At 63.3% G+C, this 20,716-nt stretch overlaps 1 protein-coding gene across 3 annotated transcripts in view; it reads left to right on the top strand.

Annotated features, from left to right (window-relative positions):
- The window catches only part of RXRA (retinoid X receptor alpha), a 95,438-nt gene that overhangs the window by 40,242 nt on the left and 34,480 nt on the right, over nucleotides 1-20,716 (top strand). The window contains exon 1 of one of the 3 annotated variants that reach the window (XM_073221927.1): nucleotides 15,389-15,555. The exons of 1 other annotated variant lie outside the window; for it this stretch is intronic. In XM_073221927.1, the coding sequence (XP_073078028.1) occupies nucleotides 15,501-15,555 (55 nt within the window). In that variant the 5' untranslated portion in view covers nucleotides 15,389-15,500. Of the gene's footprint in view, nucleotides 1-15,388; nucleotides 15,556-18,132; nucleotides 18,155-20,716 lie in introns of those variants that run through there. One more of the 3 variants, XM_073221935.1, reaches the window with a different exon arrangement.

Below are 20,716 nucleotides of genomic sequence, written 5' to 3'. Positions count from 1 at the left end.
GATTTCAGAGTGTCTCATGACGTATGGCCTCAGTCATCCTTCCTTGTTGTCCCCAACTGGACATTGTGCTGGACACTAGGATGGCGGCACCCGGGCAGAACTGTGGTCCCTTGGAGTCCTCTGTGGCAGTCTGCAGGGTGGGTGGGACCAGCAGTGGCAGGACCCAGGGGCCTGGTGCACAGCCTGGCTTGGGCCACGGAGGGGCGGGTCAGGGAGTGGACGCTCCTGGGCCACACATGCTAGGAGAGGGCGCTGCTAAGCATGAGGCCTCCTCATTGGGTGGCTGGTGGAGGGCTGCTGCCATCAAGGTGGGCAGTATCTGGTGGCTGGGGTGCCCTCTGCTAACTTGTGGGGTACTGGGTGGAGGCTGCAGTGGGAAGTGGGAAGTGAGTTTGCTCAGCCTGATCGCTGCCGTGTGGACAGTCTGGTGACCCAGCAAAGGGGCTACTCAGGCTCAGTCAGGCCCAGGCCATGGCGAGGGGGCTCCAGCTCAGTGGGCGCTTTCTCTTTCCAGAACTTGGTCTCCCCCGAGCATTACCCCTGGCAGGGCTGCAGAGAACTCCCATCCCGTCCCTGTTCCACGGCCACGGTGTGGAGGCTTGGAGCAGAGCCTGGCGGCCCGATATTCTGTCTGGTACCCCCAGGCTCATGGCCCAGGGGTGTGAGAGACAAGCTGCTGGGGTGGCCTTCATTTGTACATTTGAAATGACCTAATCCTCGTCTCCACATGTCCCCGAGGACGAGGGCTGGCACCCAAGCCTGGGGGTGGCCAGGGCAGCGGGGAGCCCTGTGGCTGGGCAGGCAGGTGGGCGGTGCACGAGCTGGCGGAGGCCCTTTCCTGGGTGCTGCATGTCAAAACCAGTCGCTGACGCAGCCAGCAGTGTCGGAATAAGTGCCTGTGGGTTTCTCAACATCCTGCCAGGCTGTCACAGGATTGGGTGTCAGGAGCCTGGGTGCCAGGGCCAGCCTGGGCCACCCTCTCAGAGTGCCTGGCTCCCCATTTCCTCCCTAGGGAGGTGAAGGGAAGCTGCCCTTCCCTCACTGCGGCCCAGGGCGCTGGCCGAGGTCGTGACATCTGGGCAGGGTGCCGTTACTGCGGGCCCACGTAATCCTTGTGAGCTGCCCATTGGTGGAAGTCACTCGGCTTTAGAGTAGAGGGTGGGATTTGACCCTTGCAGTCCCAGGCAGGAGGGAGGGGGGAGGGTGGCAGCAGCTCCTGTGCCCTTCGAGGGAGTGCCCTGCACTGGAGGTGTGGGCCCCTTACTGGGCTGGCTCCCGTCTTGAGGAGACATGGGAAATGGGAAGCCTCGGGTAGCACTGTGGCATCATTCTCCCTTTGGCCAGCGTGGGGCCTGATGCCTTGGACTGTGACCGTGGGGCTCGCGGATGTACGGGTCGTCCACTGTGCTCCATGCATGGGGCTTCACGGGGATCGTGGAGCCCTGGGGATGTCCTCCTTGGGGAAGGCATTCTTACACTCAGAGCTGAGAGGAGGAAACTGGCCCAGAGAGGGCAAGTTACCTGCAGGAGGCACACAGCCAGCAGGCATGGAGCCAGTGTCCAGGTTGCTGGATGGCAAAGGCTCCTTTCTCTGGGATTCTGCTGGGTCAGACTGGGAGGAGATTGTTCAGTGGGAAAGGACGCCTTGGGGCACCTCCTGGCTCTGCTCTTCAGAGCTGTGTGACCTCAGGCAAGTAGCCCAGGATCCCTGAGACTCAGGGGGACTCTGCTGGCCTGGGCATTGGGCTGGTTGAGCATGCTTTTAGTCAGGCTCTCCGGATGAAGGACAGGAGGAGTGGGCTCAGGACCGCCTTTCCTAGAGCAGTGGCTGCAGACCCCAGCCAGGCCCGCCTCCGGGGTGCGGGTCGGGGTGCTGAGGTTCCTGGAACCTGTGGTCAGGCGTTGCCCAGCTGTAGCGTCTGCCCGTCCGTTACCCGTCAGCAGGGGAGGGGCCCTGGGGATGAGTCTCTTATAGATGGATGAGGAAGCAGGCGCCCAGAGAGGGTGAGGGGCTGGGCCTGGGCTACACAGGAAGTACCGCTGAGCCCTGGGCCTGTGGAGAGGGGCTGCCAGAAGCCCAAGCTCTGGTAGGTGGGAGTTTCAGAGGTTGGTGCGGGAGGACTGTGTGGTTCCTGCTGGCAGCACGGAGCACCTTCACTCGGGCTGGGGATGTCAGTAAAGGGACGATGGGGACCCCTGGAGCGGCCCTTAGTCATCGAGCACCGGCTGTGTGCCAGGATCACAGTGGATGCCTGCCTGCTTCTGCAGCTGTCAGTTTACTGCGCTTCACGCACGTGCTCCACTTACCCAGCTTCTGTCCTAAAACAATCCCCTTTAGGGTTTATCAGCCCATTTTCCAGATGAGAACACTGCAGTCTAGAGAAGTGATGTTGTTTATATGGTTCCCGGTGAGGAGGATGTGGGGCTGGACTTGGACCTCCGTCTCAATGCCTCCGGGTGCCAGGTGTCCACAGCGTCTGTCTGCTGCCCTCGCTCCCTTGGGCTGTGGTGGGGTACAGCTGCTCTCATGGAGTGAATGTGCGCAGGCCCTTCCTGTCCTCCAGCCACACACAGAGTCCAGGGGCTGGTCTGGAGGGACATAGGCGTCTACTGTGTTGTAGCTGGAGGGAGGCAAGGGGTGCTTCCTACAGGAAGCCCTTCTTGATGTCTAGACCTGGACAGCATGCCCCTCCTGCTGCCCCATCACTGACTGACTGACGGGGCCCTGTGGGCTCCTGGGAAAGGCTGTCTTTGGCTGTGGACTGGGTGTCCCTGTGCAGGGCCTGTTCTTAGCACAGAAGGCAGTTGTGAGGAGAGTTGGTGTCCCACTAGTGAGCCCTCTCTGTGATATGCAGAGGGAGCTGGAGCTGAGGGCACTGTCCCCTTTCTGAGGACAAGGGCACTTGAGGCCATCAGGGTTGAGTCGCACGCCCACAGCCCCACCCAGCTGTGAGTCCCACAGCCTGTGGGCCACCTGCCCCTCACCACCTGTGGGACATATGAGGAATAGCCAGCTTTGTGGCCACTCGACTTCCACTGCCTCGTAGCCAGCGACATCTCTTTGCAAAGCGGAAATAGAGGCTCAGAGAGGTTGTCCATCCTGCTTGGGGCTGCACAGCTTGTCAGTGCCTTGGGGTCTCTCTGAAATGTGGTGCTTGCTCAGTTGGTTCTTTGGGATGGTGGTGCATCCTGCACTCTGTACTGGCCCCTTCCTAGCCCTCTCACCCACACCCCATCCATCCATTTAGTAAGTCTTTTAAGTGGTACCTGCTGTGTGCCAGACCCTAGGCTATACCCCAGGGATGCCCCATGATCTAGCTGTGGCCCCTACCCTCAGGAGCCCCCCAGATCTTGGCGGCCTTGGACAGGTGGGCTGGGGGCACCCTGTAGCATGGTAAGTGCCCTTTTGGGGGTATGTAGTTGAAGAGGCCCTTACCCTGGCTGGGAGAATCAGGAGGGCTTCCTGGAGGAGGTGTTTTTGAAACTGGGCTGGAGGGAGCCTGGAGCCGAGTAGGGGCAGTTTCAGGCCCAGGGAACAGCATGTCCCAGCCTAGAAACGAGGGAGCGTTCCTGTGGGCTCCCAAGGCTGGGGGTGGAAAGTGGGCAGTCCAAGAGGGCACGAGGGCGGGATGGAGGTGTGTGCTGTGGCTGTGCTTGGCCTGGGCCCTCGGGAGGCCCTCCTGCCTCCGGAGTTGCAGTCCTGGCATGGAAGATGGGAGAGCTTCTTGGAGGAGGCCGAGGGGTCCCCTGGTGGGCCTCAGCCCTTCCTGGAGCTCCTAGGCAGCCGGTTCAGGCCTCCAGACAGGCCCTGGCCCAGAGTAAAGCCCAGTTCGTCCTGGGTCAGCCTGTGGCCCTTCTGTGTGGGCTGGTGTTGGATGGGTGCTGCTGGGTCCGCCGTCTCATCTTTCAGCTGAGGACACAGGCTGGGCAGTGGGCCGGCCCGGGGCTGGGCTGGGGGCTCCCTGTCCTCTGAGGCTCCTTCCAACTCACTGCGGGGAGGGTTGGGGGGCTCTGAGGGTGGCAGAGTTTCGGGGAAAATCAAATCTGTGTTTGGCTTGGAGAGCACGTTTGGTGGGAGTTTGTGCACAGGGCTCATCAGGGAAATGCTGGGAAAAAAAAAAGGAAAATAGGAAAAACCCCAAACCACCACTCTGTAACTCTGTTACTGAAGCCAAACAAAGGAGTGAGAACCAGCCACCGCGCCCCCCACCCGAGGTTAGCACCGCTGGCGTCTTGCTGTGCGTCCGGCCTTTGTCCTCCAACAGGAAAGCTAGATGATGGCATACCTCAGTTTTTATTATAACTTTTTTAAACAAGAATGGCATACGATTTTTGGTTTTTGTCAAAGTTGGGGTCTCCTGCAGGAAGGAGGGACTCCTGTCTTTCTGGGGAGGAAGGAGGCAGTGTCTCCGTGGGACGGGCTCAGCCTCCTCTCGATGGTGGAGGGGGCAGCAGAGTGCCCTTGGGCATGCTCTTGGAGACTTCGGACCCAGGGCTCTGGGGTCCTGCTCTGGGGGCACTGCCCGGGGCTTAGGGGATGCTCGGAGCTTCCGGGCCCCCAGCAGGGCACGTGTGGGGTGTGTGGATGCCACAGCCTGTCCTGTGACTACCCTGAGTGGCCTCTTGCTCCTGTTGCCTGTGCCCCCGACATCAGCCCCTTCGGCCCCGACCCACTGCACCCCCCGCCCCTCATCCCAGCTCCTGGGCTCAGGCAGCCAGGGTTCACTGTCTGGCCTGCCACGGAGAGCTGCATTAGCCTGGGGCAAGCTGACCTCTGTGTGTCTGAGCCTCACTTTCCCTTCTGCATATGGAGTTTGGAAAGGGCTGAGTAAGGTACGTGTGCCGAAGTGCCGGGTGTGGGGCTCCTGTGTGGGGCTGGGGCTGGAGATGGTCAGAAATCACCTGCCTGGCATTTACACGTAGGTGTTGGGCCTCAGCAGGAGTCTTTCCCCATCAGTAGGCTTGGGGGAGGGGCCTGCCTGGCTCCTCGTGCCTGGGACCAGCTAGGGGTCTGGACACTGTAGAGTGTGGCCCCAGCAGAGTCTGACTGGTGCAGGGGCCGCAGCACAGGGGCAAGGGTATGAGCTGGGGGTGGGGGTGGTTTCCAGCCTGTGGAGATCTGGAGTGGGTGGGTACAGGATGCTAGCGCTTCCCCACAGCTGGCTGGACAGGCAGCCGGGCTGCCCTCTGGGCTGAGTGTGGCCCTTACATGCTGGCCCCAGGCCCACCCTCTGTCCCAGACACACTCCCTGGCATCCTGGCCTGGGGTGGGCCTAGTCAGGGGCTGTCCCTGGGAGCAGGGACCCTGGCAGAAGGGGCCCAGGCTTGCTGCTCTGAGCTGGGGGCCGGGGAGCCCTGTCTCCACCCCTGGGGCCCCTAGCAGCATTAGCAGTTACTGCTCCCAACCAGCAGTGGTCACCGAGTCACCAGTGGGCAGGGCTGGCCAGCCTCTGAGTCACCCTGTGCCCCCCCAGTGCGGGGGTGATGGCCTGTCCTCCCGACTACCTGACCAGGGAGTGGGCAGCACTGGGGGTGGCCTGGCCCCTGCTCCTCCGCGGCTGTCAGGCGGAGGCCCAGAGAGGTGCAGGCCCTCTGCCAAGGGCAGGCCGCCACCGGAGCTCGCCTGCGCTTGGAGGCATTGCATGCCTGCGGTAAACTGCACGCATCGTTCAGGTTCACAGGTTCAGCTCCCTGGACCTCTCAGAGGTGTGCCCAGAGCAAGAGGGAGCTGTCCCAGCACCCAGGTCCCCCGCGGTCCCTGTCAGCCCAGGTCACCTCTGTCCTGACCTCTGTCACACTGTTGCGTGTCTCTTCTTGGACCTCCTGGCTTGTTATACCTGGTAGGAGCCCAGCCCCACCTCGGTCAGTGTCAGTACGAAGGCCCAGGCTCTGAGCACCCTGGGTGGAGCTGCGATACATGCACCATCTCCACTATATGTAGGATCTGGGGGGTGTGAAGAGCTCCCTGTTCTGGGAGAGATTTAGAATTTCTAATCTGGGGCCCGAATTGTCTTTTCTCTTCTGTGTGTGTGTGTGTGTGTGTTTCGGCTGCAGGTTCTTGCTGCCCAGACCAGCTTGTGTCGTGCCCCCTGGGGCCTGGGGGGTGATGGGAGGTGGTAGGGTGCTGAGCGAGGTCCCTGCTCTGGTGTGGCAGGGAGGCCCAGAGGTGCCCTGCGATCCTGCTGCCATGCTGTCCTCCTGGGTGGCCAGAGGATGGCGCTGCTGAGGTGGTGAGCTGGCTTCATGCTGACTGTGTTTGGGGATTAGGATCATGCTTAGCAGGAAGCTGGCAGCTGCCACACGTTCTGGGCAAGGCCAGGGCGGGACCAGCGAGGCCTGGGGGTGTCAGGCCACCTGCGGTGTTCCTGTGTGATGGTTGTGCCCAGGGCCCTGCCCAGGACCCTGGCCCCATGCCTGCCCCATGGGAGATGCCAGCCTGGAGAATGAGGGTGCTGTCTAGGCTGCCTACTTGGAGCCGGGCTCCGGAGTCCCCAGGGAACAGGCCAGGTCCCTGCCCCAGGGAGCTGTCCTCTGAGGGTGCGTTTGCCCCGCCAGACCTTGGCAGGACCTGGGGCAGGTGCCAGGTGATAGCTGTCCACCTCCCCAGCCAGCTCAGGGCTGTGGTCTCCCAGCTTCTATGGCCTGCTCTGTCACAGCCAGAGGGGTGGGAGCCTCCGACCCACAGGTGCCCTGCCCAGCAGCCCCACTGCACACTTGGGGTGTGTGGAGGGGGGTTGGTTCCCTGCACACTGAGGGCTCTGGATCCCAGAGGTGCCTCCACCGGCCTGCATGTCCTTCTGCCTCCAGGAGTTCAGTGGCAGGCCTGCTGCAGCCGGCAATCACGGCCCCGTCCCCATGCTGCCTGCGTGAGTCCTTCAAGCTGAGCGCGGGCTGGGAGCTGGGCCTCACTTGGCTGTGACTTTGTTTTGTTTCCTCGAGTCAGATTGTCCTGCTCCATCCTGTGCCCGGAAGAGAGGCTTGCTTCTGTCCTCAGTGGGGCCGTGAGCCCCTTGCCTTCCCTCTGGTGGGGGTGGGGCCTGCGCTGCCGTCTGTCAGTCAGTCAGTCAACAAACAGTGACCGCTGGGTCACTCTCCTGCTGAAACAGCTCTAGGCATTGGGGGCCTGCTTTCAGATACTTCCTCTGCGGCAGGACCTCACGCTGTTCCCTGTCCTGCCTGCTTATCCTTGCTGTGCTCTCCCTGGCCCCTTGGCCTTTATTTCTCCTTCAGACCCTATCTCCATTCACCTGCACTGGGGGAGGCCCCTGTTTTCTGGGGTCTCTGTCCACTTCCTGTGGGCTTCCCAAAGGTGGGATCCAGGCCTGCCTCTTGTTGGTGCTGGCCATCTGGTAACCTGTGCATGGGGGGATGAAGGGGGCGCAACCCTGAGGTGGGTGCCCTGCTCTGTGGGTTCCAGGGGGTGCTGGGACAGGGCCTCCTTTGCTGTCTGGCTGTCTGTGGGGCCTGCGTCTGGGGCCTGTGTTCAGGAGGGTCCTTGATGGGGGCGTCGGAGAAGGGATGCCAGCCCTGGGGTAGTGAGCCAGGCAGTGCACATGTTGCCCCGTGGCCCTTCGTGTCAGAGGCCAGCTCTGGCCCTCTGCGCTGAGGTACGACTGCCTGCCTCCTCGGAGCTATAGCCCCCTGACTACCCCTGGCTGCTGACAGGGCCTCACCCTCCTCTATATCCCTACCTTCACAGTCCCACTCATTCCTGGGAGGTGACAGGAACCCCTTGATTGATGGCTGAGACCTTAGCCCTGCCTGAGCAGAAGCCTCATGTGGCCTGTGGCCTGTAGGGGACTGGGGCCTGCCTACCTGGGCCTGGGTTTGGAGGGTCCAGTGCTCTCCCTGGTTGGTTAGCCTGGTGGCTTCTAGGCCGGGTGAGTCAAGGAGGCAAGCCTGGTCTCAGCCCCCAGGCCTCTGTCCTCTGGGCCCTTGGGGCCTTTGGGCCTTCAGGATTGGGGCTCCAGCCCTGCAGGGGCTGTGTTCCGTGTGCCACTTGCCTAGGTCTGACCTTCCTGCCCCTTCCGGGAGCCCCTCCATGGCACAGTGTCTGTCTGGCTCCACACTGTTGGGGTCACCAGTCCCCAGGCCTGCCCTGTCGTCCGCTGCCGTCGGGTCTGGACAGGGGTGTGTGTTCGGGGCGGCCTCCCTCACAGGGGCCAGGTGGTGTGCCGGCCTTGTGACTCACACTGACCCTGGGAAGGGGGTGGGGAGGGCCTGGCTGCAGGCTGACATGCCGAGACCAGCCACCAGCCTGGCACGGGCGAGCAGGTGGGGTAGGGTGGGAAGGGGCCTGCCGGTGGCCTCCCAGGGAAGCTGGGCCGTGGGCCAGATCTCTGAGACCTGGCCTCCCACACAGGCCCCTCCTGCTGGGGCGTAGGCCTCTGGACGGGTCAAGAGTCGGGAAGGGTGGGCGCCCCTCCAGATCGGTGCTCCACAAGGCGTAGATGCTCCAGCACCCACCTTTCAAGTGTACAGAAAGCCTGCCGTCAGTGGGGAGGGCAGACAAGTGGACAGGATGCAGCCCCTGAGCGAGTGGGTTGGCTGCTCAACATGTAGGAGCAGATGTGGCAGTGTGGCAAGCCTGAGGCGGTGGCCCTCCACCCTTGTGTCAGGGTGCCACCGGGCCAGGCCCCAGCCCTCCTGCACCTGTGCCCCCAGCCGGCTGGGCTGTCCTGTCCCAGGCTGATGGGAGGGAGTTGGCCACCCAGCTTCCCTGCACCATCTACAGACCCCTCACACCTGGTTCTGGGGGTCTGGGGGCCGGAGGAAGGGCCTCTGGGGTCAGGGGCTTAGCGCTGCAGGAGACCTGAGGTTGGTGACAGCCCCTCCTCTGTCCCACTGCCTCCTTCGGGGCGGAGATGGCAGCACCTCAGGACATGGTGGGGGGACCAGGAGGCTTGTATGCCCCCACTGTGGGGAGTGGTACAGACTGGTGTGGGCAGAGTCAGAGCTGGGGGCCAAGCCTGGCAAAGCCTCTTGCCAGCCCTGTAACCTGGGAACAGCCATTCAGGAAAGAGCCTCTGACCTTCGGAAGGCCGTCTGGGTACCACTGTGAGGAAGGATGGATGTGTGGACTGGGCTGTCGAGGCAGGTCCAGGGGAGCTGGGGGTGGCTGGAGCAGACCTGAGGCTGCAGAGGCTTTGGGTGGGTGGTGTGGCTGGCTGTGGTGACAGGTGGGCCAGGCTTGTGATTACCCTGCCTGCCCTGAGAGCCTGCAGGTCTGGGGCAGTGGGCTCAGACCTAAGCTAGCATCTGCAAGGCTGGAACTGAGTACCCTGAGGGAGTCTTTTGGGGCTAGGGTCCTGTCTGTAACTTCCTGCTTTGTCTGGCATGGTCAGACAAAGAGCAAGGGCTTCCTGGAGGAGGTGTGCCTGCAGAAAGACACAAGAGGGAATGACCATGTCTGCTCTGGGCTCCAGGGCTGGGGCTGAGAGGGCTCAGTGGCCACACCAGCTGGAGAGGGCCAGCAGGCCAGCAGACCCTGATCCCTTTGTGGGCCCCCTGAGAGAGGGAGGTAGGGCTGGCCTTGGTGGGAGTGATTGATAGAGAAACCCCTGGATGGATTTGGGGCTTCTCCACGCTACCAGCAGCCTGTGGGTGCGGTGGGCTTGGCTCTGCCTGTTTTCAACGGCGCTGGTCGGGGCTTGGAGGGACAGCTTCACTGCGACTTAGGCCTTGGCCTCCTGGACTTGTTAGCCTATCCAATGACCAAAAGTGGGGTAGGGTAGTGCCTCAGTCCTGGGCCCAGTGCACATTAGGTGTGTGGTCTGTGCCTCTGGGTGCCTCTGGGCACAGGGTGCCCTCCAAGGCAGGGGCTACATAGCTGGAGACAAAAACATCCTCCCCAGGCCTTGGTCTCTGTGCTGACCAGGATGTGACCGACAGGGAGGGGCCACTGGCTGAGCTAAGGGGCAGCACGGGGGGCTAAGTGCAGCTGCTGGGGCCAGCGCCGCCCGCCCACCCCCTCGCCCTGGCTTGCTGCTCTCTGCGGCCGTGTTGGGAGGAAGGAAGCTGAGGCTTGGGTGGTGTGTGTGTGTGTGTTTGCTTTTGACTGGGCTCTGAGGCTGCTGGCCAGGGCCCTGGGCTCCGGCCTCCAGGGCCTTCCCTGGGACGGTGAGGCCAGGGGAGGGCAGCAGGGGCTGTGGTGGGTCTTGGGTCTTCTTGGGGGGGACCAGGTGCTGGGGCAGGTCCAGGACAGCTGGCAGAAGAGCCGAGCCGGGCTGCAGGCCTGAGGGGTGGTGGGAGGCCTCCCCCAGGGCCCATCTCCTGTCTAAGACATTGCTGGCTGACGAGGTGGCCAGAGGCCAGGGGCTGGATAAGCAGGGTCCTGTGCTGGAAGGAGCAGTAGGTCTGGGGGACTGGGGTGCTGGGGGGGATCTTGAGGTCACACCAACCCCTCCAGTTACAAATTGAGGTATGCTAGGGCCAGGAGAGGGGCGGTCCCATGGTTCAGGGCAGGGGGCATGCTCCGGCCTGTGGTGGTTTTCCAGTTTCTGTGGTGTAAACACTCCCTATGTGGGCAACCCCATGCCACTGGTGACATCACTACATGCCAAATGCTGAAGGGGTGTGTGTGAGCCTGTCTGAGCAGGTCTAGCTCCCTCCCTGGGAGTACCCCCTTTCCCCCCTGCTTTTCTGCCCACCCAGAGGGGGCACACGCTGCTGCTCATGATTCTGCCCAGCACCTGGCACATCCTTGGTACTTGCTAAATGTCTGAGAGCCTTTGAATGTTTGGTGAGAGCCTGCGGGGGACCAGGAGACAGCTGGCTGTGCCCAGGGTGGGCCCTGTGCTGCTCAGGCTCTTGGACCGCGTGACCCACATGGTTGCGGCTCGTGTTGCGTGCATGGAGATCGGGGTGGTGGGGGTGGTGCATCCGAGCACCTGTGAGAGGCCCCCACCCCGGTGTCAGCACACAGGTGGGCTATGGTGGGGGGCACGCACAGCTCCTGAGGCCACCCAGCCGGTGGGACTCTCTCTGATTCCCACTGAGGCAGGAGGTAAGTCTGTGTTGGCTCTGGAGGTGGCCCTGTAGTCTGGACCCCACCTGCCACCCGTGGGGCTGAGCTGAGGGTGGCACAGAGCACCATTTCCTTCCTGGTTGCTAAAGACAGCAGGAGTTGGCTTTCAAGCGATGGGACTTGTTGGGCACAAATGAACTGATTCAGTGGGGTGGGGACCAAGAGGAACTCCCCGGAACCTCCCTGTTCCGCCCTGGGAGCACGGGCCTTGCTGACTGGCCAGGCCCTCAGGCAGCTGAGGAGAATCTGGGGGTCATGGAAGACCACCAGCCATAGCTGAGTCAGCATGGCTTTCCTCTTGGGAATAAAGCCTTCTGTGAGCTGGGCACGGGCCCAGGAGGCTGGGCTGGGATCCTCGTTCCAGGCACGACCTCCCTTGCCCCCCTGTCGGTGAGCTTACCCAGGTGTGGTCCTGTCTCCAACCAGACGAGCCAAGCAGAGATCGGGGAGGCGTGAGGAGGAGGAGATGAGGGATCCTGCCCAACGCGGAGGATGGGCAGCTATAGTCTTGGGACTTTCTGGTCAAATCTGCTAAAATCAGGCTGCTGCAGCAGCAGGTGTCATTGTCATGAAAATAATGTGTATATGGCACAAAACCTGAGCCAAATAAACACGCAGGAAATGATGTATCTCCTACCCCAGAGCCAGGATCCTGGGCCCCACCACTGTGCGGTGACCCTTGGGCATTCCCCCCATCATCCTTGAACCTGAGACTGGGCAGACATCGTGGGTGCCGCTGGGGTGCAGGGGGAAGTGGGTGCCCGGAGACAGGATGTGCATGGCCTCAGGGACATCCTGCCCCAGGACAGCCTGCTGTTGCGGGGAGGCCAGGAACCTTGACTTTAGAGGGCTTGCCCTGAGTGTGGCCCTTTATCGGCAGGCGGGGAGGGGAGAAGTTGGGGGCCCGCAAGGGAGGGGCCGGCCCGGGTCCCTCAGCAAGTTGAGGTGCAGCGTGAGCGGATGGCGGGACAGGGCGGGGTGCCCTAGAGTGGCGGGGGGATGGGGCTGCTGGGCCGTCAGCCTGGTCAGCCTGGGTGGGGGGCCTCTGGCCCTTCTCTAAGAGTCCCGTGGGAGGGATGAGGCCCATCCAGGCCCTGCCTGGGCCCCACAGCCAGGCTGGGGCTGTAGGTCAGTGCCGCGGATCTGAGGCCGCCCAGCCTCCAGGGAGCCACGGAGCCCAGCCTGCGGAAGGCTTCTCAGGCAGGGTGGGCCCGTGGTGGGGGGGCTAATGGCAGACTCCTGTGTCCCCTAGCCCTGGGCCACATCTTGGTGGCCTGTACCCAGTGCCGGCAATAGGCAGCAGGCATTGTCTGATCAACATGGGCCGCCCAGAGCTCCCTGGCGGCCCTATCCCTGGAGTCCAGCATGGATAGGTGGCTGGGCCTCAGGGCTCCTGGCGGGTGGGACTGAGGACACCCTGCCTGCCTGCCAGGGATGGTGGGGCTGAGGGCTGGGTGCTGTGCCTCTGCACCCTGCCCCAACTTCCGCCCCCGGCCCTGGGCAGGGCCACTGGCTGGGAGGCCACAGAAGCATTCGGTGCCCTGAGGAGTGACCCGACGTGTGGCTGGAGGGCCACCAGGAACCCTGAAGGCTCTCTTCCCTCCCCAGTTCCTGAAGACCCTCCACCTCATAGGCAGACCCCCACCCCAGCCCCGCTGCCCTCGCCCCCAGAGGTGGGGCCCATACCGACCTGCTCAGGCTCTGCGTCCCTGGCTGCGGGGTCCTCACGGCCCCCCGACGCCACACCGCTCCCGCCCAGCTCCGCCGTCTCTGTCCCTGCTGTCTGCCTGGACTCGGCCTCGTGGCCTGGCCTCTGCTCCCTCCTCCTGCAGGACGCTTGCTGCTGGCGGTCGCGGGCTCAGGGCAGAGTGCCTCCCGCCGGAGAGGGCAGGACAGCGCCGCAGGCCAGGCCAGGGCCAGCCTTGTGCTCCTGGACGAGGGAGCATCATGTCGGGGTGCTTGCCCAGTGGCCCATCTTCACAGCAGCGGGTATCTGGAGAAATGGGCTCAGTCAGGTCACCTGGCAGGTGGTGCAGCGGATTTGAACCCAGGTCTGCCAGCCATCTGTGCCCTGCCCTTTCCCTGTGCTCCAGGCCCCACATGCACCATCTGCAGGCTGGCACTGTGGGTATCTCAGATTGAGGAAATGAGCCTGGGGTCCCTGTCCTCTTCCAGGAAGCCCTTGGCTTTGGCCTGTGGGCCCAGGTGTCTGGGTGAGGGGGTGGGCCGGGCTGGCCTGCGAAAGGGGAACTCGGCTGCTGGGCAGCGTGAGCACCACTTGCTTCTGACACGCTTGCAGCCGCTTCATGGACACCAGCCCTCCTTCCCCTCCCAGACCTCGGGCTCGCCGCACTGCCGCGCGCCGTGCCGCTGTAGGCTGTGGGCCCTGAGCCAGTGGGCAGGGGGCTGACAGGGCCAGCTCCAGGGTGGGACCCTCCCTCCCCTGTGCTCGCTGTGAGGCTGCAACTCCTGGCCGCTCTTGCAGGGGTGGCCTGGCCTGCTGGGTGGGGGACCTCAGGTGGCCAGCAGGTGAGGCCCTGGCTGGGGGCCGTGGGGCAGCAGGGCCTGGGGGTGTGCAGTGTCTTGCCCATGGAGTGCGGAGCTCATGGCCAGTCTGGCAGAGGCCCCTGGTGGGAGAGCCTGGGCCAGGTGCTGGGCGCTAGGCCCCTCCGAGGGACCTGCCTGTGTGGTGCCCAGCCTTGGCTGCCGAGTGCACACTGGTGGTCGGTCATGCTGAGGGCACCTGACTCGTGCTGCTGTCCTCCCAGGCTGCTGCTGTCAGCACCTCACCTCACAGGTGAGCAGGTGGAGGTGACTTGTCTGAGGTCATGTGGGCATGGCTGGGACAGGGTCCTGGTCTGTGGGACTCCACAGCCTGAGGCCAGGACCACAGGATTCTGCTCTGCCCTGGGTATCAGCCAGCAGGTTTGGGTGGGGTGGGGAGAGTGGCCGGTTCTGCGGAGGCCCCCTTGGGGTCTGGCTCACTTCCCTTTGACGGTGAGGACTCTGAGACCGGTCCTGCTGGAGGGCCTGGTTCTCCCGGGCCTGGTGTCGGGAATGTGCGCTCAGAGCCGCAGACGCCCTGCGAGGGAGCTGTGCGAGGTGCGGGCTGCAGCCGGAGGGACAGGTGTTCCCAGACCTGCCCTGCCCCTGGGCTCGTACTGGCTCCTGGTGGCTGCGTGCAGGGGGATGTGGGTAGGAGGTCTGGGGGGGTGCTGGCAGCCTCTCTGTGCTCTGAGGTGAGAGGCTGAAGTCCCAGCAGGTCTCAGTCCAACCCCGTGGTTGTGATGGGAGGCAGGCACTGGCCCCCTGGGGGCTTTCCTGGCCCGGTTCACGCCCTGTTGCCCTATTAGTGCTCGGGGCCCTTTTAGGTGCTCACTTACCTGTGCAGGTGGTCCTAGGGGAACTCTTCTGTGCCCAGGAGTTTCAGAGGAAAATGAGGCTTGGAGATGGAAGTGACTTTTCCAGGGCCACTTAGTGGCTCCAAGGAGAGACTTAGATTGGCCGGGCCGGGTGGGAGCTTAGACCACCAAACTCTTCCAGGCATTTTAACATCCTTTCGCTGTTTGTGAATGTTTAGCCCTTAGTGTCTCGGGCTCTTTGCCTACATCTCTGTGTCAGGAGCCGTGTGGCTCCTGTGTGCCATGAGGACTGTGGTGGGCACCAGGTGAGGCCATGCCAAGCAGTCTTTGGGGACCATTCGGTTCTGGGGCTGGAACCTGGCATCAGGGCGCACTGCAGTGAGGCACCATGCTGCCTTGCCTGGGGGCTGCCTGCCCTTAACATGCCCTTGGCAAGCTCTTCCCACACTCGGCTCTGCCAGGAACAACAGACAGGAGGTGTGCTGGCGCTGCACACTTGTCCTGGGGCTGGGCCTGGCGTGCTGGGGACCTGGAGCCTGCCCTGGCCATCTCTGGGCACAGCATCCCCCTTGCTTGCTTGGCTGCCCTGGGTGAGGAGCCGTGAAGGCCGCGCCAGGTCTGAGTCCAGGAGCCTGAGGTTTCCTGAAGGCCCAGCTTCCTACAGCAAACAGCCCTCCAGCCGTGGTTGGGTTCAGGGGCTCTGCTTCCTGTTCTGGGGGTGTCCGTCTCTCTGGCAGCTCTTCCTTGAGGATGAGAACTGGGCACATGTCCTCGGTCCCCTGACTGTGCTGGGCCCCCAACAACCCTCGCCAACTCCTGGCTTTGGTTTCCTTATCTGTCACGTGGGTGCAGAGAGAGAATGTTCTGGGTCAGCTAGTCTCCTGATGTGACAGAGGTTTGAAATCATAAAATGTTACTTTCATACAGGAACTATCCCGGATGTTGTGCCCCATTCTGCACTTACACAGAGGGTGGGCTGCCCGTTAGCGCTTTGCTCAGTGGTTCTTGGTCAGATGCAGGGTGTGTGCGAGATGGTTGGGGCTGTTCAAGCCTGTGTGTGTTGTCGTGGACACCTGGTGGCCAGGAAAGACTTCCTGGGTGTCCCGTAAGGCATGCTGACCTGTCTCTCTCACGGATGGCCTAGGAATGCTGCTCTGGCCGCCACAGGTGAGTGCAGGAGTCTTTGGCTTTCTCTCCGCAGGCCGTGCACCTGGGTGCTGTCTGCTTGTCTGAGTTTCGGTGTCTTCCCATGGTCTCTCGCCGCCACTTCCCCCTCTTCCCGACTGTGTGTTCTTCGGGAGATCGTCAGAAGCAGCTTGTTAGCATTGTGTGTAAACAGGGGTCAGTAGGCTCTGAGCAAGAACGTCTGTGAGTCGATGCATGAAGTTCTTAGCTTCTGGAGTTGGCAGCAGCTGCTTTCACTGCATCCGGCTTTCTTACTACCCTCTGGGGTCTTCCTGGGCCTGCATCTGTGGTCGTCTGGCATCTGGATAGGTGAGGCTGTCACAGTGTATGCCTCTGACAGTGAGGTTATACTTTGCTGTCCCTTTTCTGATGATGCAGGTGACAGCTGGGTGTCTGCAGGACCAGATGTTAAGGGTCCTCCAGGCGTCTGGCAGGCTGTGCATTCTCTCGAGGGACTGCAGCCCTCTCCCTGCTCAGCAGGGGCTGCTGCACCAGGGCTGTCTGGGTTTGAAGCCCCAGAAGGCATGTTTGTGGGACCCTGCTCCCCCGGGTGAGATGCTGAGAAGGTGCTGCTCTATCCGGAGGGCGTGGGGGCTGGAGCTGCTGCCTGCCTGGCTCGGCCGCCCAGCGCCTCACCCCCACCCCGCTTCTGCCCCTGGCTGAGGCTCCCTGTCCCCAAGGCTGGGCCTCACCAGGCTTCAGGCCACCAGGCCAGGGAAGCTGGTCATCCAGGCCCTCGGCATTTCCCTGCCCCTAGGAGTGCATGTTGGTCAGCTGAGAGGTCCTGTGGTGGACAGCCCCCAGCCCTGCCCCCTCTCCATGGCCCCCTGGAATTCAGAAATGCACCTTGCACACAGGTGGCAGAAGCTGTCTGCAGATACACCTAAGGACAGGAGCAAAGGGTGGAAACAGTTTCCCCGGATCCTCCCTATCATGTTGACCTGGCCTTGGCCACACCTTGGGGGTTGCCTGTGGGACAGAGAAGTTGGGCATTGGTGAGTCCGAGGGGCAGGAAAGGGCATGGGGCAGGGGGTGCAAGACAGGGGTGCTGGGAGCCAGGGGCCTGCTGTGGCCTCTGGATGAAGCAGGGGCTTTGGAATTTGGGGGGTGTAATGGGGAGCTGTGGCAGGTTCTCAAGGGACTCAGTGGACCATGGCTGTCTGTCGAGAGACCAGTGGAAGAGATGGCTGGGGGTGGGGCATGCTGGGCCACTCGGGCTGTTGTGCACCAAGGGGCTGGTGGGGCGTTCTCAGGGGCAGAGCTGTGCAGGTGGACGTCGTGGTGACCCAGAGCCCAGAGGGAGGCTCTCCTGGGCTGTCAGTGTTTCTAGTCCCCCTTCCGCCTGGAGGCCCTGTGGATTGGGCGGCCGTTCAGGGTACCACCGTGGACGCTTACCACAGCCCCATCCCAGTTTCTTGGGACGGGGGCCACAGGGCGTGGCACTGCCTGTACCTGGCCACCCTCATGTCTGTGGGGTCAGTCGGCTGGTCGCCTCTGCTGCCACAGGAGCCCCCGAGAAGTACTGGCTGTGGGGTGAGCAGGATCTCCCCACCTGATGGGTCTCTGCCCCCCTCCCCATCAGGTGAGGCCGTAGGGTGGAGCCGTGGGGTGCAGTGGCTGCTTTGTGAGGATGGGGGTGGAGGTTTGTGGGGTCAGCCAGCCCCGGCCCTGCACTCATGCAGCTGCCTCCTGGCCTCTGGGCCTGTGTTTTCCACGTGCTCCCTCCTGCTTCCTGGCACCTGCTGGCCTGGCGGAGGGAGGGGAGGGGAAGCCCGGCACACAGCAGGTCCCCCACAGGGTGGCTGAGGCAGGGGCACATCTCAGCCTGGGAGTCAATCCTGTCAGCATCAAGGGCCCCACACTGAGCTGGCAGTGCAGGGACATAGTGGTGAGGGGTTCAGGGGCTGCCCTGTGGGGAGCTTCCTTGCCCAGAGCAGGAGCTGGCAGGGCTCTCCCAGGGCCGGGCAGGGTGCCGGGCAGAGGCTGAGCTCTGACAGGCTGCTCTGGGTGTAGCAGACTAGGGTGGGGTTGCGGTGCTGGCCCAGGTGAGCCGCGGGGGGCCCCACCCCTGCTGGCACACCCGGCCACGGCTGCGGTGGGGAAGCCCCGCTCTGCGGGCAGGCACCCCACTCTCGGTCTGCTCCGTGGGTGGGGCCCTGTCTCCGTCTGCAGGGGCCCGGCCAGCCGAGCCCTTGCACACCGGGGCACCAGCCCAGCATCGCCGGCCGAGTCAGTGGGGCGTGGGTGGGCCTCTGCCGAGGGGAGGGCCCCGTGTGGGCCGCGGTCACAGCTTGCGGTAGCGGGGTCTTGGAGGCCTTCAGGGAACCTGTCTGCAGCTGAGCAGACGCTCGAACAGTTCTCTGGGGACGCCGGGCAGCCACACCCTGGGGGCTCTGAGCATTGTGCCACGCCAGGAAATGGCGATGCTTGGCGGCCGTGGGAGGACTAGGGACGTCCCCAGGAGAGACCAGCCCTGCCTGGCCCAGAGGCCCTGAGCTTGGAGCGCCCCCTCCTTCTGACCATTCCAGAATGCTCTGTCTTGCCGGCCACCTGGCCTGGAGTACTCTGCAGCCCTCCGCAGGTGGGTGGGGGTGTGGGGTGTGGGCGGGCTTAGGCCTGAGTGCCTGCAAGTGTGTTCCAGAGGCCAGCGGGGATGCAAATGAAAATTAGAGAGAAAAACAGCCAGAGGGGGTGGAAAGCATAGGCCTTCCGCGACAGAGTGCGGGCCTCTGAGCCAGCGAAGCCATGGCTCAAAATGAAACAAGAATCATTTATTTTCCTGTTGAAGATAAACTGTTTCAGCCAGGCCGCAGGCTTGGGCCTGTGCCCCCCAGGCTGCTGTGCAGCAGGCGGGGTTTCACCAGGAATTCCCCCCTTCCCACCCACCCTCCTCCGCTGTCTGGGCAGGCATCCCAGAGGTTTTGGGGACAGTTCAGGCGGACTGCCTGGAGGGGAGGCCGCGGCGCCCGGGAGCTCCTCCCTGGCCTTGGAGAGGTGAGCGCGCTTCAGCTGCCTGGGCTCCTGCCTGTCTCCACGGCGGGTGTTAGTGGGTCCTGCCGGCTCCTGGTGTCTGTGCCTGAAACTCTGGGCCTGACCACCCGGGCTGGGGGTCCCGCTGAGGGCGCAGCCTCCTGGCCCTGCAGCTCCCCCACCAAGGCCTTTCCTCACTGGAGGATGATGGAGGAGTGGCTCCGGGGCCTCCCCGGGGAAATATTAGCACGGTGTGGGTGCAGGCGTATCTTAGGTCAGGCTACCTAGACTGTGCCTTCGCTCAGCAAGGCTCCTTATCTCCAGGGAGATTCGTAGCCACCATGGCACTCATAGTGTGGGCCGTGGGTCCAGCAGTCTCTCCGTTCTGCAGAGGCCTGGGTGGTGACTGTCACCCGCAGGTTAATTGTGGCTGGTTCCCAGGTCCTCTGTGGCTTCACCCCTTTTGTGACCCCCATTTCTGTGCCTGTGCCTCCCCCCCAGGATTCTCACAGGCCTTAGGTTTGATTTTTGCCCTCCCCATTCTCTCAACTTGGCAGCATGCGTTTGTCCCCTGAGCAGGGGAGGTGCACCCTGGCTGTTTGGCAGCGGGCAGGGTGGTCTGCCTGCTGTGCCCAGGGGAGGGGACTGCTGGGCAGGGCTGCAGGCATCCTGCTGAGGGTCCCTCAGCGTCTTTCTGGGTGAGCAGCCCTGTGCCCATCTCCACCCAGTAGCCCCCTGGCAGGGGCTCCTTTCTCGAACCAGCTGAGAGGGAGCATTGCTGGATGGGGCCTAGGCGAGGAGTGGCCTGTCACTGCACTCGGCCAGCTGAGCCAGCATCCCCACCTCTGGGTCCCTGGGACGGGTGGGTAGCCCCATTGGTGAGGCCATCTGAAGCTCTGTTTCCTCGCAGCCATCTCGGGTGGGGATGTGGGCACCTTCTGGTAAGTCAGGTGTCTGGAGCTCTTCTCAAAGGGCTGGCTTCAGAGTAGGGGGGGTCCCAGGTGGGGGCCGTACGGTCTGCCCTCTGGGGCCCAACCACTTCTGAGATTTCTGTCTGTTGGATGCATGGAGAAGCAGCGCCAGAGGGGTGGGCCCCCTGTCCCGCTGCCACCGCCCTGTCACCACCAGCCCTGAGCACCCCCTGCACCGCTCAGGCCTCTGGGAACAGGCCTGCCTGCTGCTCCTCCCCAAGGTTTGCCTCCGCCTGTCATCACCTTTCTTCTCCTGAAAAAGTGGCCCTGCTCTGAGCTCTGGGAGGCTGGGAGTTGCCAGGAAGAAGAGAGGACACTGGCATTTCTTGAGGCAGTGTTGGGGGCGTCGTGAGGGGTGTGGATGGGGCCAGGAGGGAGGTGTACGTGCAGCAGGCCCTGGCCTGTTCACCCGGAGGCCACAGCAGACCACGGGAGGCCTGGCAAGGAGGGGGTGTGACCCAGCCCTGGGGTGGGCCAGAGAGGCGGGGCTTCCATCTGTGCTGTGGGGGTTTGAGCAGTGCTGCCCCTGGGTTAGGTGTGCAGCCCAGGGTGCCCCAGGTAGTGCCCACCATGGGCATCTCTCAGTGATGCCAGCCCAGTGGGTGATGACGGCCCCTGCTGCAAGTGTTAGTGGGAAGGTAGCTGAGACGCATTTGGGTGGCTGTCGCTGGGCCTGGTGTGGCATACAGCGGGGGCTTCGGAGGGTGCGTGGGCCCGGGGCAGCCTCCTGCAGAGGCCGTGGCCCTGGTGCCTAATGTGCTGGTGCCAGCCCTCCTCGGCTTCCTCCTGAGCGCCTTCCAGGTCCGGGTGTTGGCTGGCTGGTCACAGGGAGCCCATCCTGGCCACCCCGCTCCTCCTGGCTGTGTTCCCCACTTCCCCCACTGGGCCTGCCCCCCCTGGGCCCAGCCGCAGTGCCCCCACTGTAGGAGTGGGCCGGGCGAGGGTAGCTGCCAGCCCAGCACCACTTCCTGTTCCTCAGTCTGCCCCTCACCAGGCCAGCCTGCTCAGTATGGCCAGGAGAACCCCGAAACACCATCCTTTTTCCATTTGTGGCAAAACCCATTTAGCATCACATCAGCCTCTCTGGGCTTCAGCCTTGTGTCTGTGCAGCGGGGCAGGACATGGGGCTGCTCAGGTGCTGAGGATGGTGGTGGTGGTGGTGGTGGTGTTGGAGGTGGAGGTGTTGGAGGTGATGGTGGTGA

The sequence above is a fragment of the Manis javanica genome, chromosome 2 (genome assembly GCF_040802235.1).
Source record: "Manis javanica isolate MJ-LG chromosome 2, MJ_LKY, whole genome shotgun sequence".
In the NCBI taxonomy this organism is placed as follows: domain Eukaryota; kingdom Metazoa; phylum Chordata; class Mammalia; order Pholidota; family Manidae; genus Manis; species Manis javanica.
The sequence above is the reverse complement of the archived record's forward strand: the minus strand, read 5'-3'. Positions and strand labels throughout refer to the sequence as shown.